We start from the raw sequence: 27033 nt of genomic DNA on the forward strand, positions 1-27033 counted from the left end.
TTCTTTTTTTTTTTTTTTTTCCATACTGGGAAAGCAGTTTGCTAGCTTTTTAAGTGTTTCCTTTTTTTTTTTTTTTAAGTAGAAGAATGTAAACATTTTGCAATCTGAGAATTTTATCACACTTTTATTCATTCCTCTCAATTAAGATTAGTCTGTGTGAGGAAGCAATCTCATATATGTTTAAATTTCTTGGAACCATATTTAAGAAAATAAATATTTAAAAATGATTTATCTGCTTTAAATAATGGATTTTTTAATCCTGATACTATTTAAAATTTTAAGTTTAGACATTTGAATTTTACAAAGATCTTCATTATATAATAAAGAGAACATATGATCTTTATATTCTATGACAATATAAAATGTATATGTATATATTTAATGGATATTTATTTTATTTATTCATATGCGGTGCTGAGAATTGAACCCAGGACCTCATACATGCTAGGCAAGTGCTCTACCACTGAACTACAACCCCAACTCTACATGTATATATTTTAACTATAAATATATTAGGAAAAATTATTATCACTCTTTACCATCAATAAATCTTAAAATTTATTAATTTTAAGCCATTTTTAGTAATTCATAGATGTTTAGAGATAGTTCTTAAAGTTTAGAAATTTTAGTAAGAATTTAAACAGTATAAACAATTTTTTATTTCATATTTTTTTTGGTTTTCAAGGTATATATACTTGAAATGCTCAATGTTGGTTGAACATCTTTCTAACCACCCACTAAGAAAAACCTGGAACCTATCCATTTTGTAAAAAGTGATTCCATATCTCAATTTATTTCTACTAGGGGCTAGTTAATCATTGGTTCCAGTTCTTCTTGTATTTGCATTGCAAAAACAAAAACACTATAAATACTTAAAATTTTTTTTTGATGTAATGGTTTGGTTGAAGGTTGGTGAAAGTTACAATACATATTTTCACTTTTAGATATATAAGCACCAATTAAAAAGGTTGGTTCACTGTTTTCATTTCTATGTAATTTATTTCCTTTTAGTCACCTTTGTGTACATAGCTGCTTTTAGCCTTTTTTAGCTTAGAACTATATCATTGGGGGATATACCATAAAAGGTGAAAAAAACTTACACCATCCCATCTAGCAAAATAACCTGGTACAGGTCCTTGTTATAGTATTAATATTGCACGATTAAGCCCTTCCTGTTGATTACCTGGATGATAATGTCATATTTTCTTGTTGTCCTTGGAAATATAATGGCTCATCCATTTTTGAATAAGAAAATTCATCTAGAATACGCATCTGAAGACTCATGGTCTGAGATTTTGCTTATATAATCAATTTCCAAGTTTCATCATTAGAGGCTAGAGCACTGCTCTCTTTTTGCATTCACCTTCTGATTCCTTTATAAATTATGGAAATTCCTGTTTTCTTCTAGTATTTGCCATTATAGGCAAGAAATGAAAAATTCTTAATTCTCAGCTATATTCCTTAAGAGGGAACAAAAGGACTCTAAAGATGATGCTTCTCCAGACTTTTCATACCTTCTTGAAAGATGATGTAATACTTGGGCTGTATGAAAACTGAAGATAATGTAATAGTGTTCACTTATTCTGTTATTACATTGTCCTTTTAAGTGATTCTGTTGTTGTTCCATTTCCTTATTTAGTCTTTTTTAGTATAGTTGGGAGTAACTGATTAGCAATAATTAAATAATTTCTGGGAATGAGATATTAAAATGTTTCAAGATACAGGAAAAGCAAAATTACTAAGATATCATGATGTATTTTAGATTAATAAGAGTTCAAATAACACATGAAAAGGACACAATGAGTTTTGTTCTAATTTTAAAAAGCAAATTTTCTCTTTGTTCTTTGGAGGATATCTAAGGAAGATTTAAAAGTTATGAAATATCATTTGTTAAAGAGTTAGAACTGCTCAAAAAAGCAACCCAAAGCCAAAATTTTGTCCGGTGGACCTAAGTGCTGTCTCTAGGATCATAAAACATTTTCTGTTAATGGTACTGAATTAAAAAAAAAAAAAGACAAAGTGAAAATTCTTTATGAAAAGGTTATCAGTGTTCATTAGTTTAGATCACAGGGTCAGGGTTCCCAGACCATGTTTGTGTTGGACATGACCTTCATTCCTTAAAGGGTTGGGTATATGTGGCATTTTTATTCTTGAAAATACTACCCAAGCCAGAGGTAATTTGTTATGGGGTGGATAGTTGACACATTCTGAGATTATGAATTCCTTTTTCCCCAGATTTTAAGTCATAAGAAGAGCAAGGCACACTGGTTTGGGACAAGTAGCACCACAGAGCCCAAAACCTCAAATGAGCATAAACTACAAGGAAGCAGGAAAGGCAAGTTTCATAAAGGGACATCTGCTGAGATTGCTGAAGGCTGGGCCTAAATATTATTCATGAGTTTGGAAAGCTTAGGATCCTAAATAATTGAAGGGAAGAGTATCTAGCAGTAGCCAGAATAGCTAAGGAAGCTTAACCCTTTTCCCCAGAATAAAAACTTTTGACTCCCAACCCTACTTGCCTCAGAAACTCAGTCAGCTTTCAGATTGGAATGTAACCTGTGGAGGGGAGTGGTTTCATAGGGACAGACTAGGGAAAAGGCATTTTCCTGCCCCTGCAAGTGAACCTCTTTTCATTCATTTTCCTTTTTTTTTTTCTCTTGAGGACAATGCCATTAAGAAGAAACAATGGGAATAAGAAAAGCTGAATGACAAAAATCCTAGAGTAATAACCATTAGGTAGCCTGGTGATTAAGGGAGCAAATTTACCCCATAGAAATTCCTGGCATTATCTTTTGATCAAAGATTCTTTCAAAAAGACAATGATTGAAAGGCCATTAAGTTCTGGGATAGTTATCACCAGAAGAACACTATTCTTGATCAAATTTCCTATAACAACGCATACTAATGTGTTATTGAGTCCTGGTCTCTTCTGAAGGCCCCAGACTCAAGTAGAAAAGAATTCTGGCACCAGACTCTTCTCTACTGTCCCTTAGAAGAGCAGGCCTGAAGGACAATGGAAAAAAGAAATCCTTTTAATGAGCAGGTCCTAGGAGTTTCAGACATGACTTAGGAATTTATTCTATTGTGAAGGAAGGCAAGAAACTGACTCTTGGCATTTAGTGGTTTGGATCATTGATCGGTATCAGTTCCTGTTTTCTAGGTTTCTTCCCTACTTCCAAGATAAATTTTAATGCTATTTTCCCCTATTGTATGGCTGATATGCTAGTAGTAAAATGTATTACTAAACTTGGAGGACAGCAATCACATGGACCAGATGGAAAGTGGGGATTTGTAGCTGCACATGTAATACCAGATCATGTTAGGCAAAAATATTTTGAAGGATGCATTTTCTCTGCAGAGATGAAATATAGTGGTAAGACATTTGTACATCTGATCTAGCCTACACCTATTTCTTGGGAATGACTTCAAAACTCTTATTATTTTTTAACCAGGTGACCGTATTTTCAAGGCTGCCACACTTGGAAAGGTTATATGTACAGTGCATATTGCTATGAAGAGGTCCTGACCCATCATCTTGGCCATTACTGGTTGATGTAATCTAAGAGATATGAGACACAAAGACTGAGGTAAGCAGTGGTCATTGGAGTTGTGAAATTCTACAGAACTGGGTTCAGAGTCTGCACCAAAGAACAAGCTGAGGCTATGAGACAGGACTAACATAGCATCTCATGTAGGGAAGCAAAAATGGCCTCTCTGTACACACCTTCAGAGAAATCAGTCCAGAAAGAGAGAGAGAACTGTATAGGCAGAGATCATGACATGATAAGGAAAAAAGAACAAGGAAAGGGAGACAAGAGACACAGAGAGAGGACAACAGATAACAAGAATAGGAGACAAACACGGAACCAGAAAGAGACAAACAGCCAGGGGCAGTCAGACACAAAAAGAGATTCATTGCTGCTGACTTTCTAGACCCTAAGATGCTTAGCTATACTTGTTGCAATTAAGTTTCAGATTTCCGATTTTTTTTTTAAACAATTCCCATTTTACAAGCAATGTTAGGCAAAATTCTGATTCTTGCAATCAGATAATTCTTGTGTCCTAAACAGCTACTCCTTGAAAGACTTTGGATATTATAATTAACTGCATCTTTTAAATGTTTAATTTCCAACTATAGCAATATAACTTCTTTGTAACATCATTACTACTCTCCACAAATAGACGAGGTTTCATTCAATGACAACAGTTAATAATTCCTTTGGAACTGACAGTTTCAAAATCTGTAATGCATTATCTCACCTATTCTTAATAATCAATGAAATAAGGTTCCATTATTACCCGTTTATAAATTAGGAAATTAGGGTACAAAGTGAGAATATCTTGCTCAAGCTCACACAGTCAATAAAAGGATAAATTTGGATCAACTGTTTATTTACATTAACTGACATTTAAGAAATAAAAATATAAGTCTATACATGGATTTAAAATTCATTTCAGACTGGATTTTTTTTTTGTTGAATGCCCATATGTGCACAAGTACTAATTTAAACTAGTAAACTGGTTAACCAATGTTACAAATATAAAGTTCCTTTTAAATCTCACTATCAAAATAATCTTCCTGTAGTTCACCAAAAAACAGAACAAAACAAAACAATACCTCAAGGTACTTCCAAATTAAGTTTTTCAACTTCCAAAATACCTCCTTTAAAACAGAAGGGAATAAATTCCAACAATGATATTTTTAGCACACTGATTATTTCAAACTTCATTGGAATAGATGAAGATTACCTGTTGCAAGATAGACTCATGTAAAAATACACCTTGACTTCACAGAAAAATTTACATTGATAAATACATATCCATTAATTAATTCAAGTGTAAGGTACACACGTATATAAAAAAAGTAAATTGACAAAGATGAGAGGAATTTTTCATGGAAGGTGGTGAGTTGCCATGGATTCTGCTTCTCTTGATTTTCTGAGTAGAGCTTGTTTGAGGGCACTAATTTTCTCATCAAGTTCAGCCAGTGAATAGTTCTGCTATAAACAATAAGAACACAAATTGCTGAATAAGACTCTGAAGTATCTTAATGCAGATAAAGTACTAAATGAACTATAAATATTTAAAATATTCAATAGCATGATAAAATGTTATCAGTTTCCTCATGAGAATAATTTTGAAGCTTAACAACTATACCTAATGACTATATCATAAGTATAAAGGCATAAAATAACAAGACTTGAATATTTCTTTACTTTTTCTTTCCCAATGATAAAGTTCTCCTGACTTATTTTTGTACTTGGAAGGACAGAAAAAAACTTAAAACAAAACAAAACAACAACAACAAACACAACAAAACTGAATATTCTCATAATCAACAGTAAAATTTAGGATCAGTTTAACTTTAAACTTAAAATACCTACAAATTCAGTTTGAGGAGTCAACTGTAATCCAGTATTTCTCCTGGAAAAAAAAATAGCTGGTATCTAAAATTTTACTCAAAGTTTTACAATAAATAAGTAATATTAAAAAATAAGCCACCGGGCACAGTGGCACATGCCAGTAATCCTAGCAGCTTAAGAAACTGAGGCAGGAGAAGCGCGGGTTCAAAGCCAGCCTCAAGAGTGAGGAGCTAAGCAACTCAGCGAGACCTTATCTCTAAATAAAATGCAAAAAATAGGGCTGGGGATGTGGCTCAATGGTTTAATGTCCCTGAATTCAGTCCTCAGTACCCTGCCCTGCCCCGCCCCCCCCCCTCCCCCCGCAAAAAAGCCAAGCATATGCAAAGCCCTAGGTTTGATCCCTTGCATCATAAAGGTCAGGGAAGCCAAAATAAAATTTTTTAAAGATTTTCCCTACTTTAAATTTACATTAGCATCATTTAGACTAGCAAAATCTTATTACTTAAGATTCAACAAATTAATAAGTATTACTATGGGCAGAGGTGGGCTGAAATCATCCTCTGACAAACATCCCCTTTTTGATTTAGATCCTTCTAGTTAAGTAGTGTCCATAAAAAGTGAGGTGGGAAGAGAATTAAGATACTTGAACACTTATTATTTTTAGGCATTTTGGAACTGATACATTCTTCTACTATTAAAAATAGGATAAACATTTTTATATTTATTTAACCCATCTGAGTCATTCTATACCCTTGAAATACATATATTTCTTTAATTCACATATATTATTTTATATTGCCCTTTCTTCAGTTTTAAATCTTACCAGGGTATAACCTAAAGTCAATCACAGTAGAAATTCTTATTAATAAGATATGAAATGAATCAATCTATTGCAGAAGCCAAAATGAAGATGCAAATAACTTACTTGAGGTGGTTGAACTTTTCTTCTTTTTCCCGAAAGGTTCTAGTTTAAAAGTAAAAAAAGAAAATAAAATAAAAGGTAAATAATCAATGTTTAGAAAATGAAAGTATCATTTCCTTTAGAGAATACTATATAAAATATGGACAGGCGCTGGGGATATAGCTCAGTTGGAAGAGTGCTTGCCTCGAATGCACAAGGCCCTGGGTTCAAGAAGAATAAACAGAGCCTAGGAGAGGACAAGCAATTCTTAAAACAAGAACCCAGAACAAGAAACGCTTGGGTGGCCAGGCACAGGTCAACATGCCGTGCTAGCCATGGGCCTCCTGAGCACACGGCATGTTTCATAGATGGATATTCCTAACAATGGCTCTGTATTTTTTTTAAAACATGGACAGGCTCTGAAAATTCCAACAAGAAAAAAGCCCACAAACCTACCAAGCATTATCTGCTGGCATCCACATCCCTATATTCTGAAGTTACCCTCTGAAAGTGATGATATTTAAGGTACACAGCTATACTGCAGAAACAAGATTGTCCCTGGCAATACATACTTTCCCATTATTACCAGCTTCTAATGAGCCTGAATGACTTTGGAAAGAGGTACTGTTGGGATTTTCTATTAAATTTCCATTTTTTAATCTTTCCATCCCGGGATATTGAACAGATGAAGCAGTAATAGACAAGGAAAATTGAATTTGGTATAGTAGGCCAAGGGGAGAGAAAACACACACACACACACACACACACACACACACCTTGGCTATAAATGGCATTGTGGTTGTCCATGCAAACAATTCTTTATCCACTGCTTATCTGTGTGATTGAAGGGAATGCTAACCATGCCCCACTGGTCTTGCCAGTGACTGAAGTGGGCATGGACCCAGTTCTGGCCAATAAGAGGTCCACAGAGGATTAAGAGACCTTCTGGAAAAAACTTCCCCATTTTTGAGAGAAAGTACTCAAAAGAGCCTGTTCCTGTGTATATTCATATGGATAAGACACCTGAATGTGCTGTAGCTGTATTGTCATCTGCCTGGGGAAGAAGCCAACACCAAGCAGAGCTGAGAGGAGAAAGAACTCATTCTCCAACAATTATGCTTTAGTCACTGAATCCATTAACCCTGAAGATTGTTATCATTGTACTTCCTGTTTTATTATAAGATAATTTCCACACTGCTGAAGCTAGTCTGAGTTCAAATTTCTTGTATTTGAAGCTAACAATCTTTACATTGACACAGTACTGAACCTTTTAAACCTTAATCTATGTTCTTAGTTTTACAACACCACAAGCTTTTCAATGGCACATTAGTAAATTAGTGTATCTTACAAAGAAATTCTGACTGTAAGTGGCAGAATTTTCTCATGAGCATTCTGACCATTGAGATTTATAAGAGGTTAAAAGTCACATTTTCTCTTGTATCAAAGGCTGACATAAACTGGGATGGTAGCACACACCTGTAATTCCAGCTACTACAGGAAACTGAGGCAGGAGGATTGCAAATTCAAGGCCAGCCTGGGCAACTTAGTGAAATCCTGTCTCAAAATAAAAAAAGCTGGGGATATAGCTCAGTGACAGAGCACCCTTAGGTTCAACCTCTAGTACCACAAAAAATAAATGAGTAAAAATAAAATAAAAATGCAGACTCTTAAGACCATCTAGGTATGCATTTTATTAGTTGCTATAAAAACAAGAAATCATTAAGTGCTGGAATTATTAAATATAGAAAAATAGAGCTCAGAAAAACATGCTCCTTCTTTTACCAAACTGAACTAGATACTTGTGGTGGATTCTATGAGCAAGGAGGGACTTAACATTTCATTTGTTCTTTGCTCAGTTTCCTACCTTCCCAAAGGGTGGTTTTTTTGGTACTTAATGAAAATATACTTCCCCTTAATATCCTTCCCCTTAATATCCTTAAATATACTTCCCCTTAAATATATTTAAATCTTAACAGTTTAACTTGTAGAATATTGTTATTTTCTATGTCATGAAGGAATCAGATTTTTATTGTATCCTGAAACCAAAGTTAAAAATATCAGAGTCAGAATAAGGATATCAGTGGATCAATGACTTGTAAACAAAATAAAATGAGTCTTTGGGGCTTATTTTAGGTCTGAGCAGAATATGTTCATAAGTATAACACTTAGAAACACCATATCTACTGTGAGTACTATAGACCAGCTTAGATATAAAGATATCTCTATAAAAGGTGAAAATATTAATAAGTTTTGATACATGAGAAGAAATATTTGGGAAAACAGCACACTAAAGAAACAACTGTATAGAGTGAATGCAAAACTGTCTCTTTTCTCCCACTGTTTTACTATAGGAGATAATTGATCGCTACATTTGTAATACCGGAGTCCTAATGAAAAGATGATATTATATACACACATCCAGGGAACTCATGCATAGGAAAGTCAAGGGTAAGGAGCTCTTCTATAACCAACCATATTCTTTCCTTTTATTTTTATTCATTTTTTTCCAGTATTGGAGATTGAAACTAAGGATGCTATATCACTGAGCTGCATCCCCAGCCCTTCCTTTTTTTAATTTTTTTTTAGACAGGGTATCTCTAAATTGCTGAGACTGGCCTTAAACTTGTGATCCTCCTGCCTCAGCTTTGCAAGTAGCTGGGATAATAGGCATGCACCACTACATCCAGTTTTTTCCTTTGAATCATATGTAAAGGGCAACTGATTCTACATGTGCATTGTCTTAAAAGTTTCTTTCCTTTTACTTCCATTTCCCTGATTCAAACTTTCATTTCTCTCCAGCTTGGACAAAGACAGGCTTTCTAAATTAGGTTCCTTGACTCCAATTTCTGTCCAACTCATAGACTTCAAAATGCCATCAGACAGCACCTAAATTACATTTCTCCTTTCTCAAAAATTAAATTAGCAGAGCAAGGTAGTACAAGCCTGTAATCCCAGCTATTCAGGAGGCTGAGGCAGGAGGATTCCAAATTCAAGGCCAGCCTGATAACTTGTCTCAAAATTTAAGAACTCAAAAATAAAAAAGGTTGAGGATATAACTCAGTAACAGAGTGCCCTGGGTTCAATCCCCAGTACCTCCTTAGGAGGGGGGAAAAAAACCAAAACACAACAACAACAACAAAAAACAAACAAACAAACAAAAAACCCTTAGTTTTACTCGGATAACATGGGAAGTGCAAACTCTAGTGTGACCTTCAAGCCCCTCCAAAATATGCTTACAATCTAATTTTCCAGCTAGGTAATTGTTCACTTATACTTTACATACCCCCACACTTAAAACACACACATGGTCTGTATATATTGACTTGTCCTTTAGCAATCCCCTTCCCCATATTCTCCTTGAGAACCAGAAGTTACCATTACTGACTAAAAACTATGCCTAGTTAGTGCTTTGGAGCAAATTAACACACCTTTGAAAGTCAAATAATTAACTAGCAGCTACATCCTATCCATTCATTTGCATATTTACTCAGTATCTACTATGTTCTGTATAGTCAGAGATAAACATGACATAGTTCCTGCCCTTGAGAGGTTCAATATAGTGTGAAAAACAGATGCATAAGCATATAAGTTATATGGCTCTATAAAGTAAACAGAGGTTTGTGGAAACATAAAGCAGTTATTGTTTTCAAGTGTCACAATTTAAAATCAGTAAGGAATTCTTTGGAAATACTGATAAAGATCACATCTCCTAAACAGTCTATTAAGCCATACTCTTAAAAATATTACCACATTAAACCCTTTCCACATAATGTGAAGGATAAAGATCTTTGGGATCATAGTTCACATTTTATGTGCATTATAACTTATATTGGAGTTTTATGTGTTTCATTAAATGAAAAAATTATATATATAAAACCTGTTTTATGAGTTGAATACAATTTGCATCTCTTTTTCTGCAAATGTTCACCTTTTTATATGGTATGCTCCAGTGCTACCTTGATAATCTCAATCTCATTTTGAGAAGCATTCCTATGTTTAGGATTTATCTACCTGTGAATTTAAGATAAACATATTTCAAATAAAATCTTCAGAGTTCAAAAATTCAATTTCCAACAAAAATTCAATCTTTACCAAATTTAATGGGCTCCCATGTCTCCCATGATTTTCAAATTTAGAAGCTAGAGTACTGGGCTCCGTGTATAGTTTCTTCAGTACACTTATTAGAAATAAATATGTAAAATTGTGCTTTTACCAACATGTAGTCTTAGCATGAGGATGGTGAGGGTGATGAGTCATGTGCTCCATCCTCTATAGGGCACACAGCATGCTCAACTCCTCTCACGCACAAGGACAGTCCTTGAGTTGGTTCTATTCAAGCAAGGAGTGTGATTCCCTGCAAGGACTCACTCATTATATTATATAAGGGTGAGCATGAAATCATTTTCCCCCTGTGCCTGGAGAACAGAATCAGTCTGAATGTTTAACTCTTTCCACCTCTTTGTCTGCTTGTGGCTCAGTATTAATATGGATATGTCACTTCCAACATTGAGAAATGTCCTAATCAAAGATAGGTTATTATTATTTTTGTACCAAGGATTGAACCCAGAGGTGCTTAACAACTGAGCCACATCCCAGGCCTTTTTTTTTTTTTTTTAGTTTTCAGTGGACACAACATCTTTGTTTGTATGTGGTGCTGAGGATCGAACCTGGGCCGTGCACATGCCAGGCAAGCGCGCTACCACTTGAGCCACATCCCCACCCCCCCAGGCCTTTTTTTTATATTTTATTTAGAGACAAGGTCTCGCTGAGTTGCTTAGGGCCTTGCTGTTGCTGAGGCTGGCTTTGAAACTCATGATCCTCCTGCCTCAGCTTCCTCCTGCCTAACTATTATTTTTAACATGTTTGGAAATACTTTAGAAAAGCACTACTTTTATCACAGGTTGCCATCATCTACTCTTTTTGAATTGCTAATTCATTCAGGCCAATCTTTTGTCTACATATCTAATGCTTCCTGCCCCTGAAGAGAGGTAGTCACCAAACTTCAAGCCTTTTGACAGCTGCAGTGTTTTTACCCATCAGTGTTTTAATTAGTACCTCTAAACAGATTCTCTCAATTGTCTCAAGTAAAGCCCTGAGTCTCAAAAACTTGCCTGACATTTCTATCATATCCTCCTATGACTTCAAATTCATAATTCACCAAAACAAACAAAACACAACTCCCCTATAGATCTGCTTATTTCTATCAGTTATGGTATCATTTTTCCAACCAGAAACTAGATATATCCTTGTTATTTCTTTCCACATCCAATCATCAGTATTTGTCAACTTTTCTTTCCTACTTGATTTAATCTTCTCACTCAAGTCTCTATTTTAAGATCTCATTTCACACACTAGCTAACACATTGCTGTCTCTTTGTCTTTAGGGTCTCCTCTCACTGTTATAGAAATCTTTCTAAATATTGTTTTCACAGGTCCCTTTCTTATTCAAATGTTAAAACAGAACTCCCACTCTCTGCCTGGGAAAGACTACTTCTACCTCTTAAATTAAACACTCTATCTCATGTACGACAGATCCAAAATAAAAAAAATTTTAAAAATTTAAAAAAATTTTAAAAACTACAAAATTGTGATGTGGAGGGCTTGTTCATTTGTTAACTAAGTTTATATATAAAGTTTTTTATAAATTAGAATCAGAAGAGATAAATTATGAAGAAAGGCCTCAATGGAGTCATCTGATACTACCATATTCCCTTGTAAGATCAGTTCTATTGTTAACAAAAATTATATTAACAAGGTATGAAACTGAACTAGAAAAATAACTAAACTTTTAGGGACTACTTAATAAAAGCAGTTTGAGAAAAACTTACAGTAGATTGGTGTAGGAAAAGAATCATAAAATTTTAAAAAAGTTTTCTAGGGAAAAACATCCTTAGAATAATTCTAAAAGTGGAAAGAACTTTGTAATATGTAATACAATTATCACATTTTCTAAAATTAGACATCTGAAGGCCAGAGAAACTGACTGCCTTATCCATGTTTATACAACTACTTTATAGCTGTTTCTGAAATTAAATAAATATTAATATTTACAGAGCTTTTTACCATGTACTGGGCAGTATACTAAGTGTTTGACTGGTATCTTCCTGCTTCAGCCTTTAGTACTTTATGAACCTCATTTTACATTTGAGAGCAGTAAATGAGATAAATATCTTCCTCTGAATTTTTATCATTTAAGTCTTGCAGCCTTTTTTTGTTATGTGACCTGCAGTCTTTCTCTGGAAATACTTCTTTTTGGTACCTCACTCTAATACACAATCTGTAACTTATGAAAGATGTTGCTATACCTAAAATGAATGTTAAATATATTTCACCAGTGATTGATATGATACATACTAATGTGAGTTATTTTGTGTAATTTTCAGAAACAGGAGTTTTAGTATAATCTCACTTTTACATTACTTTAGTTCTAATATGGAATGTCTTAAAAAATAAACCTCAGAAAAGATATGTATTTTATATATATGTGTGATATATAAAATGATATATATGTATATATGATGAAAATATATACATGATGAAAAATACATATATATATATATATATATATATATATATATATATATATATATATATATAAGATCACCTCAGAAGACTCAGGAAAACATAATGAGCTCAGGATTGCTTGAAAAATGCTGATGTGCCAAAGAAAATACTTGTCAGCACAACATAATTTTTTAATGTCCTTGGAAAGAAAAAAAAGAATGAATGGATGGATGGATGGATGAATAAATAAATGAATGGACAGATGGACGGATGCCAGAGTTGAGGAATTAGATAAATGGAAATCTGGTCTTTCAAAAAGTCTAGTGGTTAAGGTAATGAAAAGGTGGCAGCTTAAGATGTATGCTTGTTTAGCATGGAGAAATGTAACTGTCTATGCCCTGAGTGAAATAATCTAGACATAGAGGAATTAAACAAAACAGAAGAGATAACTGACAGAGGTAGGCCTTAGCAGAAACATTTGCTTTACAAGTAAGATAGCAAGGTCAGAGTCACAGGACTGACTACTATCCAGGCTGATGTATTATGCTATGAAAAGAGCATAAGAGAATTTGGATAATTTATAATAAAGGTATTCCTTTTAAAATTTCTAAATCTGGGGGCTGGGAGTGCATCTCAGTGACAAAGCACTTGTCAAGCATGCATAATGTCCCGATTTGATCCTCTGTAGCACACACACACACACACAAAACAAACAAACAACAACAAAAAAAAACACAACACTAAAATATTGTCAATATTTCTAATCAGAATTTTTTGGGGGGAGTGGAAGAGGGTTTATGGGGACTGAACCCAAGGGTACTTAACCACTGAGTCACATCCCCAGACATTTTTATTTTGAGACAGAGTCTTGCTAAGTTGCTTAGGGTCTCACTATGATGCTGAGGCTGGCCTTGAACTTGCAATCCCCTGTCTCAGCCTCCCAAATCCCTGAGATTATAGGTGTATGCCATACATAATACCTGGCTCAGAATCAGAATTTTTAAAGAACCATTAACTCCCTCCTACACAATGCTGTGTTCATTTATTTTTTAATTATTAAAAGAGTACTTTATACACAGACCAATTAGTGAATTGATACACAATGAAAAACCCTAATTATAATAAATTAGGTTTTTAAATTTAAATTTTTTTAAATTTAATAAATGATAAGAAATTCTTTACTTTTAAAAGACACTTATACTTACTACAGACTGAAAATATTCAGGAGAGATGCCTTCCAGTTCAAGGATTTTGTCTTCAAGCTTTTTAATTCTCTGATAAATGTCTCTTGGCACTGGACCACCTATGTATATTTTAAAAAGAGAGATTCTGAAACACTACTGAATAATTCCTTCTTAACATCATGCAAAGACAGTTATGCAAAGGAATAAGAAATATTTAAACTTAAAAAAATAAACAACAGAAAAACAGAATGAAATCCATTCTTAGCTTTTATTTTCATATTATAAACCATGGGACAAATTTATACTATACCTCCTCTTTCCAAACCCCACTTATATTGCTAGATATAAGCAATATATTTCCTATATTGCTAGGACTTTTATGTTACATTCATTTTATAAGATATTAATAATTTCTGTGTAGAACAATTTGTATTTCTGACAGGCTTTGATGGTTACTTGAGAGGAGAAAAATACTTAGTGACCAATGATGGTTCAACTTAGTTGTTGCAATGTCATATTACTTTCTTCAATTTATATCTCTCCCTACATGCCATATTATCTTTTTTGGCCTAGGGAAAAAAAAAAAAAAAACTGTTAAAAGGGGATTTTACCATAATTCTCAACAATAAACTTTTGGGGAGGAGGTAGTAAATTAAGGTCACTTGATTTCAAGTTCGTGATTGTATCTGGAAGCATTCCATTTATCATCTCCACTGTAACCAATCTCCAGATCACCACCATCTCTCCCTGGATTATCACAACCTCCAAACAGGCCTCCATTTTTGCCTTGCTTCCAAAGATTGTATTTTCAGCAGCCAGTGATCCTTTTAAAAGGTAAGCTGAGTCCTATAACTTCTCAGCTCAAACCCTTCAAATACTTACCTGCCCTACAATGGCCTACAAGGTCCTACATTCTCCCCATATACATAGGGTTCCAGCCACCTGATTTCTTTTTTCTGGTACTCAAATATAGATACTACTATCTCCCCCTACCCAGCATTCTCTATCCTCCTTTCTTTAATTTTACACACAACATTCTGTTATTTGTCTCCCCATTTTAATATAAGTTCCAAGAGGGCAGAAGAGTTTTATCTGTTCTGTTCACTGGCAGCTTGTGCACTGCACAAAGCTAAGAAGCATCAATGCATAGACTACAATACTTGGCATGGAGCAAGTGCTCAATATTTATTGACTGAATGAATATTTAATTTGACAATCACTATGCAATTAAAGAATATGGTGATGAATTACCATATCAAAAGTATCAACCTGTTAAATACAAAAACTCTAGTTGTTTTTTTTTTTTTTTTTTTGAGAATATGTTTTTTATCTTAGGACCTTGGTTGTTCTTACTCTTGAGTAAGGTGAAATGAATAATTTGTTCTTTTGACTTTGCTCTTGCTCCATTTATCTAGAATGTTCCCTGTACCTTTCAAGAGCCAGTTCACTGGGTTGTAAGTCATTCCCTGAACTGCTTCACATGGAGGTTCCTTTTGCCCCCATAATACCCTTTTTCACTGCCCTTTAAAATTCAATTTTGTTATTAATCTTTCTGCTACCTAGATTATAAAGTCCTTGAAGCTGGGGCCTATCATCACATCATATCAGTGTTCCTTGTATCTAAAATACTGCTTGTCACACAGAGAGCATTCAACAGATATTTTTCAAAAGAATTAACTATTTGAGATTTAACCAGTCAATCCTTTTTATACAGTTGCATTTTAAACCCATTTTCTTCTGGGGGAAGGGGTAATTTTTCCTTTTCTTTTCTTTTTTTTTTTTTGGTACTGCGGATTGAACCCAGGGTGCTTTACCAATGAGCTACATCTCTAGTTCTTTTTTAAAATATTTTACTTTGAGACAGAATCTCATTAAGTTGTTGAGGGTCTCACTAAGTTGCTGAGGCTGGCCTCGAACTTGTGACCCTCCTGCTTTAGCCTCTTGAGTCACTGGGATTACAGGCATGGGCCACCTCACCCAGCTTGGTATTAATTCTTAATGCTAATCTTGTTACACTTAAAGACTTATTCATTCTCTTATCTTCTTCTACCTTCTCCATCCAGCAATACTCCAGCTAAATTGGATTCAGAAATTTCCTGAACCATATGGTGTCCCTGTCCTTTTTTGCAGACACTATTCCTCTTTATGAAATGCTTTGTTCCTGGAAAATTCTTACTAATCCTTTGAGGGCTGAAATGTCACTTCATTAAGGATGCCATCCTTTGACATCCCTTACAAAAGCTGTTTTGTGTCCCACTCTACCATGCACATATCTGAAAAGGTGAAATGAACAACTGTTCCTTCAGTAAACATTTGAGCACCTGTTCCATGCCAGACATTACGCTAGACACAAAGTATAATGAACATGACAGACACAGTTCCATTCTCATAGACCTTACTATCTAGCAGGGGATATGTACATTAAGCAAACAGAGCTGCAATAACTGCTTGAAAGAAGGGCAGGGAGTACCAGAGGCTATGAGACTATATAAAAAAGGAATCCACACTGGTCTGGAATAAGGAAGGAAAGCATAAGTTCAAAGGCTTAAGGGTAATAAAATGAGTGGGAGATGGGAAGTCCAGAGATGTGGCCAGTATAGGTATGGACAATCATATTTAAAATTACAACTTCCTCCAGTCTCAATCTCCTTTTCCTTCTCTTGGTTGACTTCCTGTCTCTCCCAAATAGAACTTTTGATCAGATGTAGTTACTGGAATCTAGAACAGCACCTGGCTTATAGCAGGAGCTAAATACCATTTGTTGAATGAATGGACAAATAAGAAGTTTGGTATGCATGTATGGAAGCTGGGTAGAAATAAGATCAGATTTGAGCTTTAAAAAGTACAATTTGGCCACAGGGTAAAGACTGACCTAGGGAGGAAGTTTAGTGGCAAACAGACTACTTAATATCCTTCAGTCAGTCCAAGGAAGAGATCATGGTGGCTTCACCTACTGACATTTAGGAGGTAGTATCAACAGGACATGGTGACTACACAGGGAGGGAAACTCAGGCTTTACAGTCAGTTAAGATTTGGGCTTGATTTCCAGTTGTCACTATGTTAGGCAAGGTACTGAGCTCTCTGAACTTCAGTTTTTCTATCCAATGATAATAGTACCAATCCCTCAAAAGAGTACTATTAAGTACTAGGATGATATACTTTCAGAGTGACTGGCAGTATTGTCCAATTAATGTTAATTGACTTTCCCTATGGCATTTATTTATTTATATGCTTATTCTTACTGAGAGATTCTTGAGGACTAAAACCCCATTTGTCATCATTTTGTACCTAGCACAGTGGGTGATAAGAGGTAGACATGGTAAGTTCTGAAACCAGTTATAGGAAAAAACTACATTAGTTTTCAGCTATAACTTTAATAAACTGAGGCTACTAGGATCTATTTTGGAAACTGTTCCTAACTTACTAGCCCTTTCTCAATTTTAGAAAATGGCAAGCAGTGTGAGAGAAAGAAAAGCATACATGATAAAAACTGTAAATTCATAAAGAATACTGACCCGACAGTGCCTTATTCATTTTTGTATCAATCAGAACAATGTTTTACACATAATGCGTGCTCAATGAAAATTTGGTGAGTAAATGAATTGGTATTTCTTTAACTACTTGCAAAGCTACATTTTCGGGCATCACTTAACACTTTGCTTACCTGTCTGCAATCGCAAGTGAGCCTCAATATTTTGTAGTCGTTCTTCTACAGCCTGATTACCACAGTCTCGGAGCATACTGTTGGATTTATGACCTGACCCTTGAATTCCTTCAGGTCTAGTCTGTGGTCCATATGTATTCACAACTCTAGAAACTGAAGTTAAAAAACTTTAAAGCCTATGTCCATTTACATTTCAAAAACAGAAACAGAAATTTGCTAACATTATATTCTTTTCACCTAACTACAAACCCAGAAATGAAGAATAGCAATATTTTTGTTTTGTTTTATAATAAACAAACTTAGATGGGAAATTTATTTCTATTCCATTCTGTTAATAAGCTAGAATAAGCTTCTGTTAGTGACAAAGATATTATGCCATAGTTACTTACCCTTTACATGACTTTTAAATCCAGGATAAGGGGTAAAAATGGCATCAGTTCTTGCACAACTATTTTCTAAGGAGAATTTAGATGAATATAAAGTTAAATATGTTTCGATTTATAAACCTAATAATTCATACTAACATATTACTCATAATAAGAGAATATGATTTTAAATAATGACAATAACTAAAATTACCATCACATACAGAATAGACCAAATCCATCCTCTAAAATGAATCATAACATCTAATATTTTTATCTAATGGTCAGATTTATACACAAAAAAGCCATTAAGAAACGTAACAATACAATTTTTAATGTAAACCAATGTCCCTAAAAACCATTTGGACCTCTGGAAAAAATAATTTATATATTATAGAATACTGTATTTTAATACTATTTCATTAGAGAAATAGAACTCATTTTTATTGAAATATCTTTTGTTAAAAATATTTTTCATATTTTTGTTGCTATTACTCAATACCAAACAAAAAGGGCTGATTATATATTTAACATCTTTTAATTTCAGAACTCCACATAAAAAAGTCCTTAATCTCAAAAATAACATATACTTTTCCACTTTACCTAGATTTTTGATGTTCATTTAAAAACCCCTATCACAAGTCATCTACTCTTTCCATTCTACCACTTAGAAAAAAATGCAACTTCAGGTAAGTGAAAATTTATTCCATTTTTTTTTCCAAGCTGAAAAGTACAGTTTCTTTTAAGTTAGATATGAACAAATAAGTTATAAAGTAAGAAAACTGGAAAGATATTAACATAACATATAATACTATTAATATACTCACATGCATATTATAATCTATAATACTACATAGTAATAATATATACTATTGCTTAAAATAACATTAGTAAAAGCATGTATTGGCAGTTAATTTCCTTCAAAATTCCCTTATTTTGAAAAAAAAAAATCAACGATAAATGAGATACTGAAAGAAAATTACTTTTTTTTCCTCAATGAAATTATGGAATTTCATTTTTTAAAAAAACCACTCTTTATATTTAGATCAAAATGAGAGGCATTAAAAGGAACACACTAACACATTAAAATGTATTTTTTCAGTTAAAGTTTCTATAGTAGTTCTGATAAGTCAAACTGTGTGAACAAAATTCCAAATCCATTTATCTTTTATATCTAGAGACTAGACAGTTATTCCCCGCCCCCTCTCTTTGGTGGTACTTGGGAAGGGGTGCTTCAACACTGAGCTACAAACATCCCCAGATCATTTTATTTTTATTTTCAGACAGGGTGTCTCTAGGTTGCAGAGGTTGGCCTTGAACTTGTGATCCTCCTGCCTCAGCTTCAGAAGTAACTGTGGTTATAGGCATGTGCTACCTCATTCATATTCTTTTATTTTTCTTGAGATACCTTAAAATATGCATAAAGGGCCACCACTTCCCAGTTCTCTTTCTACTATTTCATGGGATTTAACTCTTAGTTAAAAAAGATGCTATTATCCATTCCAAAGCTATATTCCAAATATACAGATTAACTGATCCATCAGTGAGAAATTCAGCATGGTGTGAAGATCGTGAATATGTGTGCTAGTCACTCTCCACAGCAATTCTTACTAGCACTGTTTTGAGCCAGCAAGGGATTGAATGGGCCAAGGAATCCTGCTGAGCATTTCAATTCTTGTCAATTTCTATCCCCTGGTGGTTTATAATAATAGAGTTAGCAGGGAGAACAGAGGAATAACATTAGTGACACTTGTGCTTGCTCCCTCAACAGACCCTTTCTCATGGGTTGCTTGCAGTTAGAATGTAGTACCTGAGATTTTGCCACTGTTGCTTGCACCTGTTCTAAAAAGCTAAGAGGAAATTATAACAAATTTAGACATACATATGTAAAATTAATAGTAGAAAAGTTAAATTTAGGTCCCAAACTGAGCCTATATTATTTCACTAAGAGAATCAGTTTTCATATCATATTGAAAACTTCTAGGTTCATCTGACAATTCTGTGTTCATAATTAACCAAGAGATATTAGAGATAATAGGAAAAATGCTCATTCCAATTATGAATGTTCTGTTCATAATTTTTCTAAGAAATACTTCTTCTGATTATTACTAGGATGACTGAGTATGACCTATGACAGCGCTATGCAATATTTTGTATTCTGCAGCATACCTGCAGATCTGTAAACGTATTATAGCATCAAGTGAAGAGGGAAAGAAGAATCTGATGGAAAACAGCAAATGTATGCACTGAGAGAGAAAGGAAAAAAGCATAAGACACCAAGGTCTTCATGACAAATTGGTTGTATTGTGACTTAAAACACTGCACACAATTTAGGAGTAGTGAGAAAACTGCTCCCTCTTGAGGAATACTATTAACTTACTAAGTTCACTTTCTGTATTAACATCATAATTTTACAAGTACATTCACAGGCTTAAAATTCATTAGTGAGACTGGACAATCTTGTCACCCAACACTTCACCTTCATTTCCTAAAGGTACTTTAAAATTATCTTCAAACCTGTGGTGGACGTTAGTATTTTTGTGTTAGCATTTATTTGATTTTTGTGTAAGCAAAACAAAAAACCAATTTTGCAATATACTATTATTAAACAGAAGGAAATTCCACTGCCTTGTTACTAAAAACCTGTAAAATAAATTGTTCTTAATATTATTCCTTTTTAAAAACAAAACAAAGATTACAATAACTGTAAAAATTGTACTTAAAATCGTATGAAAATTAATTTCTAGGTAGTTACCTTGATTACAATCAATAACATTGCAAAATTCCCTGACGTTGTTTTCATTGATTTCAGCTTGTTTTCTTTCAATAAATGCAGATATTCGTCTGTCAATCTACAAATAACAAATATGTTTTTACAATGTAAACAACAGTAAGACTTTTAAATGTACTGCCCCCTTCTTTTGCCCCACTCCCAAACTTCTTACTTCTGCTTTTCCAGCCTTTATTTGAACTACTTCTGGATCAAAATGGATTTGTATCTTTTTCATATCTCCTAAATCACAATCTTTGTGCTTTTCTTCCTCTTGTAGGTCACCAGTGGGAAATTTGGCATTTAGTTCATTCTTGTTCCCCGTTTCTGTTTTTCCTATCTCTTCAATAGCAGTTGAATTCTCCTCTTTAATGAGAGGCTGAAGTTTTGCTAAAAAAGGCTGAGAAGAACACAATTCCATCTGCTGGGGTTCAAACTAACCAAAATTAATTATACATTTAACATGTTTATATAAATTTCTTCTAAGTAAATGAAATAATATTATTAAATATAAAAAGTTGGTACATAAGGATATATAGGTCTGACCACATACAAGTATTTGCAGTTTCTTGCTATTGAGACTTAACGATTTGCTATAAATTTGTTTAAAAAAAATGAAAAAGAGAGAAAAAGAAAGAAAAGCTGAGGAAATTTAAAATTTTCTTTGAGGAAATCATTCTGTCACTCATCTTTTATTTTGTGCCAAATCAAAGGCTTCAGCCTCTGGCACCAATGCCACTTAATTAACATGTCATTCAAATGCCTCCTCAGAACACTAAGGCTTAGTATTTTTCCTCCTTAACACGAGAGCCAGTGCTCTCACTCAGCAAAGCCCTGCATTATCACCATATCACTGGAGATTCTCCACTTGAAACTGCAGTTGGCCAAAGTGAATGAGAGAGCATAGACATGAAATATATAGGTGTTATGCTGAGTGAACACTCAGGCTTTTCCTGACATGGCAAGATATCATCTTTGGTCATGAAATTAAATTTTACAAAAGAATATGAACATGGGAGTGGGGGCTGAAAAGCTAATCTACCAAGGCCCATAGCTGAAAACAGATATATGCCTATCACTATACTACAGGAGTAAAAAAGGCTCAGTAAATGTAAATTATATTACCCATCTACCTCCACCCCCACCTCTCCCAATTAGGCCTTATTTAAGTTCTATAGCTCACTGCTCTGCTCTTAAAAAACAAGGTCAACTATTAATTTTAACATGTAGCAGTGAGTTAAATTTTCTCAGTCATTGAATGAAGGACTGAAAATTAATGCCTATTCCATTAGTCAAAACACACCAACACTTAACTAATATTCAAATTATTTTTTTCATACCTACAATTTTGTCTCCATTGTTTGTTATACCAAATACTCTTCTGAAATCTTGTTAACACCTTAATCATAGTAAAGTGACCAATCCAAACAATTCTACTCATCTTCTTGACACTTCATATTTTATACTTTGATAGAGGTAAACTGCAACTTACACAATTATAATTATAGAAATGTTCAATTAGAAACCAGTAAAGCCATAATACTGTTCAGTTATTGACCTGAAATATTAAAAAATAAAACAATACTATTAAAAATAACAATTCAATATTGACTTCTAATATCAAGGATGAATTATTTCAAAACTGTAAAGAAAAGATAAAATAGCAACTGGCTACTTACTAAGATGAGACATTAATGTCACAGAAATTACTTTCTTTTAAAAACTATGCTGAAACTGTTTAATTGCAATAGACACTCCAGGATGTGTCATGCTGGGATAATGCCACTTCTTGAACCACTGAAAGCACTCCATGAGCCTCCAAACTCACCCAAGGCATGGAATCATTATCATAGCATGACACACACCTGCCGTGTCTTATTGCTTAATTATAACCCACCATAGATGGAACTGTATTGAATTTTCAGTGCAAGTCTAGAATTGAACAGAATTGCATACATAGCCCATAACTGTCCTGATCACTACTGAAATGAACAGATTTAGATTCAATCTGGATATAAGTAACCTTTTATTAATAACATTATTAATATATTATTAAGATAAAACTGACAAATACTCCAGTTAATTTAACCACAACTAATTTTTATTTTCAATATCAAGTTAAGATTTCAAACATGAAATTTACCTGTAAATATAAAATGTGTTGCTCAAGTGCATTAAAGAGCAATGCAGGCTGGAATGCTGAGAGGCTCTGGAGCTTGTTCCAATCGATTGTAATTTTCACCACATCATCTTTGAGGTTAAGCTTCAAAGGAGCAAACCAGCAACATCACAAAAATTACACGATTAAGCTGTATAACTGGGATTGTCACAAAAATAAGATTTTTGTGGAGTAACACATGCCTTTTCTTCAAAGTTATCAAGTATTTAGTGATATATTAAAATGCTCTACTCAATTACCATTTTAAAAAGCTAAAAAAGTACAGACTTTCATAAAAAAACCCAAACAAAATGACACCTTGTTCTAATGTTCTCCTTAGGTCTGTGTAATGGGACCATCTTAGAGGTGAAACCAGCCATGAAAGATTAAAAAAAAAAAGATGAAGCTTCTTTAGACACTTCAATATTTGAAAACCTTTGGATGGGGTCCAAAATAGGATTGCCCTATTCAGAACTGTATCACTTCCAGCTCAGAGCATTAAACAGAGGTAGCACAACTATTTTATTAAAAGTTCTACTATGTGGATTTCTCTTTGTTAAATATGTATACAAATACATACCTGATATACATCATAATTCTGACATCTTCCGAATCACATTTTTACTGTTTTCAACTTTAATCAATTTTTAAAATAATTTAAAAATCAAGATTATTCATTCACATAAAGACTAGAGATAAATAGCAACATAATTGTCTACTTCAAATAAAAATTAAACTATTACTTAGCTATGGAAGTCTAAAACTGAAAACCAAATACTTATCCATAATAGTGAAATAAATTACCAGAAAGTAAATGGAATGCCCATGCTATTTGCTAAATAGTATTTTCTAGTAAGATGTGAGATGTCATGGTCTCATTACATGAAAATTTCTTTTTCACTGATGATCTATAAAAATAAAATCATATCCAAAAAAGTACCAAGAGCATAAATATAAAATTGATACCAAAATCAGTGAAAATTGTAGAATCTCCATCTGCAGTCATTTGAATAAAAGTGATCCCCCATAACTTTCTAGGAATATGTGTTTATAGCATAGTATAAAGATAAACTCTATAGTAGAATCAAGTTAATTATGTATTATTTTTCAGAAATAATTTATTAAAAATTAGTCATTTTATCTACAAAACAAAAATGTGTTACATAAGTTTGAGTATAGATCACATAAGTTGTAATAACAACAACAAAAAGAATCATAGTACATGGAATCAAAGAGATCCCAGAGTACCAATGGGCACTATTTTGAAAAACATGTGACAGAAACTTACCACCCTTTGAACAAGACTAGAAGCATTTACAGTTCATATGAGACAGGTGTAAAGAAATATGAAATTTTATGTAAGCTGCACTGGCAAAGATGTATTAAGATTTTACATTAAGTTTAGTGCATTATCTTAATAGATATTATTTTCATGCCTACACAGATTATGTTTATGTATGGAAATAATCCATTATCATACTTTTACAGTCCACCAAAAGGTCTATAGTCTATTATGGCAAATTTATAAATATGGTTTGAGGAAAAGGCAGACAAATCCTCAACCCAAGTAAAACACCACATTTTCTAGAGAAAAGAAGTTTTAAGTTTGGATCATATACTCATTTCAATTCATCAGAATTTATGTAAGTCTTAAGTGCAATTAAGAATACTTGGTCTTTTAAGAAAACCACATAATTTCACAACTTAATTTTAAAATAATCCCAATATATCCAATTATTCTTTCAACAAATTCCTTATTAATAATATGAATTCTATGCACTTTTGCCATATAAATTCACTCAAAAATCGGTTAGTATGCTATTAATACAGACTATTTAAATATGCATTTTTAATAGAAATCTTATTAAATTAACATGAAAATCCAAACTAACAATGTTTAGCTTGGTAAAATGGGCCATCCAGAGACAAGCAAAAAGGTTAAAATTACTAAATTTTAAATCTGGAGTAGAAAATACTTTTAAAAATTCAACTATTTTTCCTACTGAGGAGAGCTAATAATACAACATACTTAGGATGAATTTAGACACATCAAACATACACTTTTTAAATCCTTGAAACTTTCTGCAAAAGGAAATACTGTCTCCCTGGGTGGAGGAATAAGGGCAATTTTATACCTAGCTTTCATTCTTAAAAACAATACAATTCAAAACATAAAGTATTACCCAAATGGTTAGCATTTAATTTATGAAACAATCTTATTTTTCATACTTGTACAGAAGGTCCCTTCACTGTGTCAGGGAAAACTCACAAATGTTTACTCTAAAAATTTTTGACAGGTGACATAAGTAAAATTTATTTTCTCCATCAGTACCTTTAGGATGCCAAAATATTTAAACATTTGAAGTGATTTTGAAAAATTCAACATGCAAAATATTTAAAAAGAAATGTTCATTTTGCTTCTCAATGTTAACTTCAAAAATTTCTGTTAAGTAATAGGTGAGCATAAATTTTTTTCACCTTGACATTAGAATATGAATCAGTTTTAAAGTTCCAATGTCCATGCCACAAAAAGTTCTCTAACTTTTAAATCACTTAAATGTCCTGGGTCTTAAGACTGAAATGTTAATATCAATCAAAAGACCCCAACTCTTAGGGGAAAAAAAAAAAAATCAAGGGGTGTGTGTGTAAGTTTAACAGTTCTATCTTTTAGGAGATTCTATTAAGAATTGCTTTATTACACAAAACTGAGTGAATAACTTAATGTTTGCAAATCACAACAAACATATTAAGGTTTTTTAAAACATTGCAATAACTTTTTAAAGGATTAATTCTAATTCTCACAAGTCGGGCAAGCGCTTTATTTTCATAGAAATTTCCATTTTCTTTGGCACAAATGCTTGCTGTGTCCACTACATGCGATAGTAACAGCCTAGAACAAATTAGTCCATTTAAGATGGAAGATATTTTTAAAAGCAGGCAAAAACCTTTGTTTTTCGTTTAAAATTTAATTTACTATATCATAATGAAATAATGTATTTATAGAATAGAATCTGAAAAGCCTAGTTTTTAAACTTTATTATATTTCTGCAAAAGCGATTTATCAGTCAAACTAGTTAATAGTTAAATGACAGTTCTAAAGCAATTGATATCGGTCATGGATAACTCATCCAACTTTACACTAGAAATATTTAAGATTAATTAATTCCTTTTACTTTCCTCAGAGTTTGACAGAATAATAAATGTACACAAGGCCAGAAGGAAAAAAAAAAAAAACCACCAAGTGACTCAGAAGGACAAATCATCCTAAAAAGGCGGAGGAGGCCCTTTTCCAAAAATCTCAGATCGTACTGACCAATTTCTATAAAGAATAAATTTGGGTAAAAGGACCCTGAGCGCCAGGAACCTCCAAGACACTCAGAAAATGTTTGCGCAAAAAATTCATACATTCTCGCCAAGCCAGGTTTTCACCTAGATCGCCCCACTCACTCTCCGGGAGGACTACTGCAAGGTAATCTAGTCTGACATCCGTACTGACCCAAGTAAACCCAGTACAGTCATCCTCTTCACTCTGATCCGAATGGCCGGGCCTGGATTCCACTCCCGGCCTCAGCTACCCAGCCTTCCCACACCCAGGCAGTCCTCTGATGCCTCCCTCCCGAACACCGCCCCCCACCACACACTGCAGAGATAAAGGGCGGGAGCGGGGGTGGCGGGGAGCCAAAGGCCCTATGCACAGTCCCCCCCACTCACCTGTCCAGCCAGTGTGTGCAGGGAATGAAAGACTTCGCAGAGCACCTCGCGGGAAAGATTGGGGCTGCAGCTTCCCTCCAGACAGCTGTCACTGCTGCTCGGGTGACTAAGCTCCGTAGCAGCAGCCATGATACCTTCGCAGGCAGCCCCCCACCACCACCGAGGTACGCTCACAACCCCACCCCCTCCCTTTCCAGCTTTGGTCGATCTGCGATGACGTAAAATCCCGGCGTCTGGTTTAGATCTGAGTTTTTGAGGCCCCACCCACTATAAGTGACTGACAAGCCCAAGCACCAACCAGGTACTAAGATAGCAATGTTCAACGGAGCAGTTAATTACTGACTAGCGTGAGGCGGGACGTTGTACTTGGGGCACTGGTCGGAGTCGTGTCCTATTAAGGGCTAGTATCGTGA

The 27033-nt window shown here is 33.9% G+C and overlaps 1 protein-coding gene across 6 annotated transcripts; it reads right to left on the bottom strand.

Annotated features, from left to right (window-relative positions):
• On the bottom strand, window positions 1–26816 carry Mbip (MAP3K12 binding inhibitory protein 1). Of its 6 annotated transcripts, none has more exons than XM_027929558.2 (10): window positions 26621–26816; window positions 22895–23014; window positions 20927–21151; window positions 20737–20833; window positions 18006–18071; window positions 17617–17769; window positions 13974–14071; window positions 6289–6327; window positions 5385–5424; window positions 4911–5000 (listed from the first exon to the last, which is right to left on the bottom strand). In XM_027929558.2, exons 1-9 carry the CDS (start codon window positions 26747–26749, stop codon window positions 5389–5391), a joined length of 963 nt encoding a protein of 320 aa, XP_027785359.1. In that variant the 5' UTR covers window positions 26750–26816; the 3' UTR covers window positions 4911–5000; window positions 5385–5388. The 6 variants fall into 6 exon arrangements, with proteins under 6 accessions (XP_027785358.1, XP_027785357.1, XP_071463937.1 ...); XM_071607835.1 differs by having other exon boundaries at window positions 4936–4997; XM_027929557.2 differs by lacking the exon at window positions 5385–5424 and having other exon boundaries at window positions 1–4997.
• Between the last annotated feature and the right edge of the window lie 217 nt (window positions 26817–27033).

This window comes from Marmota flaviventris, chromosome 2 (assembly GCF_047511675.1).
Source record: "Marmota flaviventris isolate mMarFla1 chromosome 2, mMarFla1.hap1, whole genome shotgun sequence".
Lineage (NCBI taxonomy): Eukaryota > Metazoa > Chordata > Mammalia > Rodentia > Sciuridae > Marmota > Marmota flaviventris.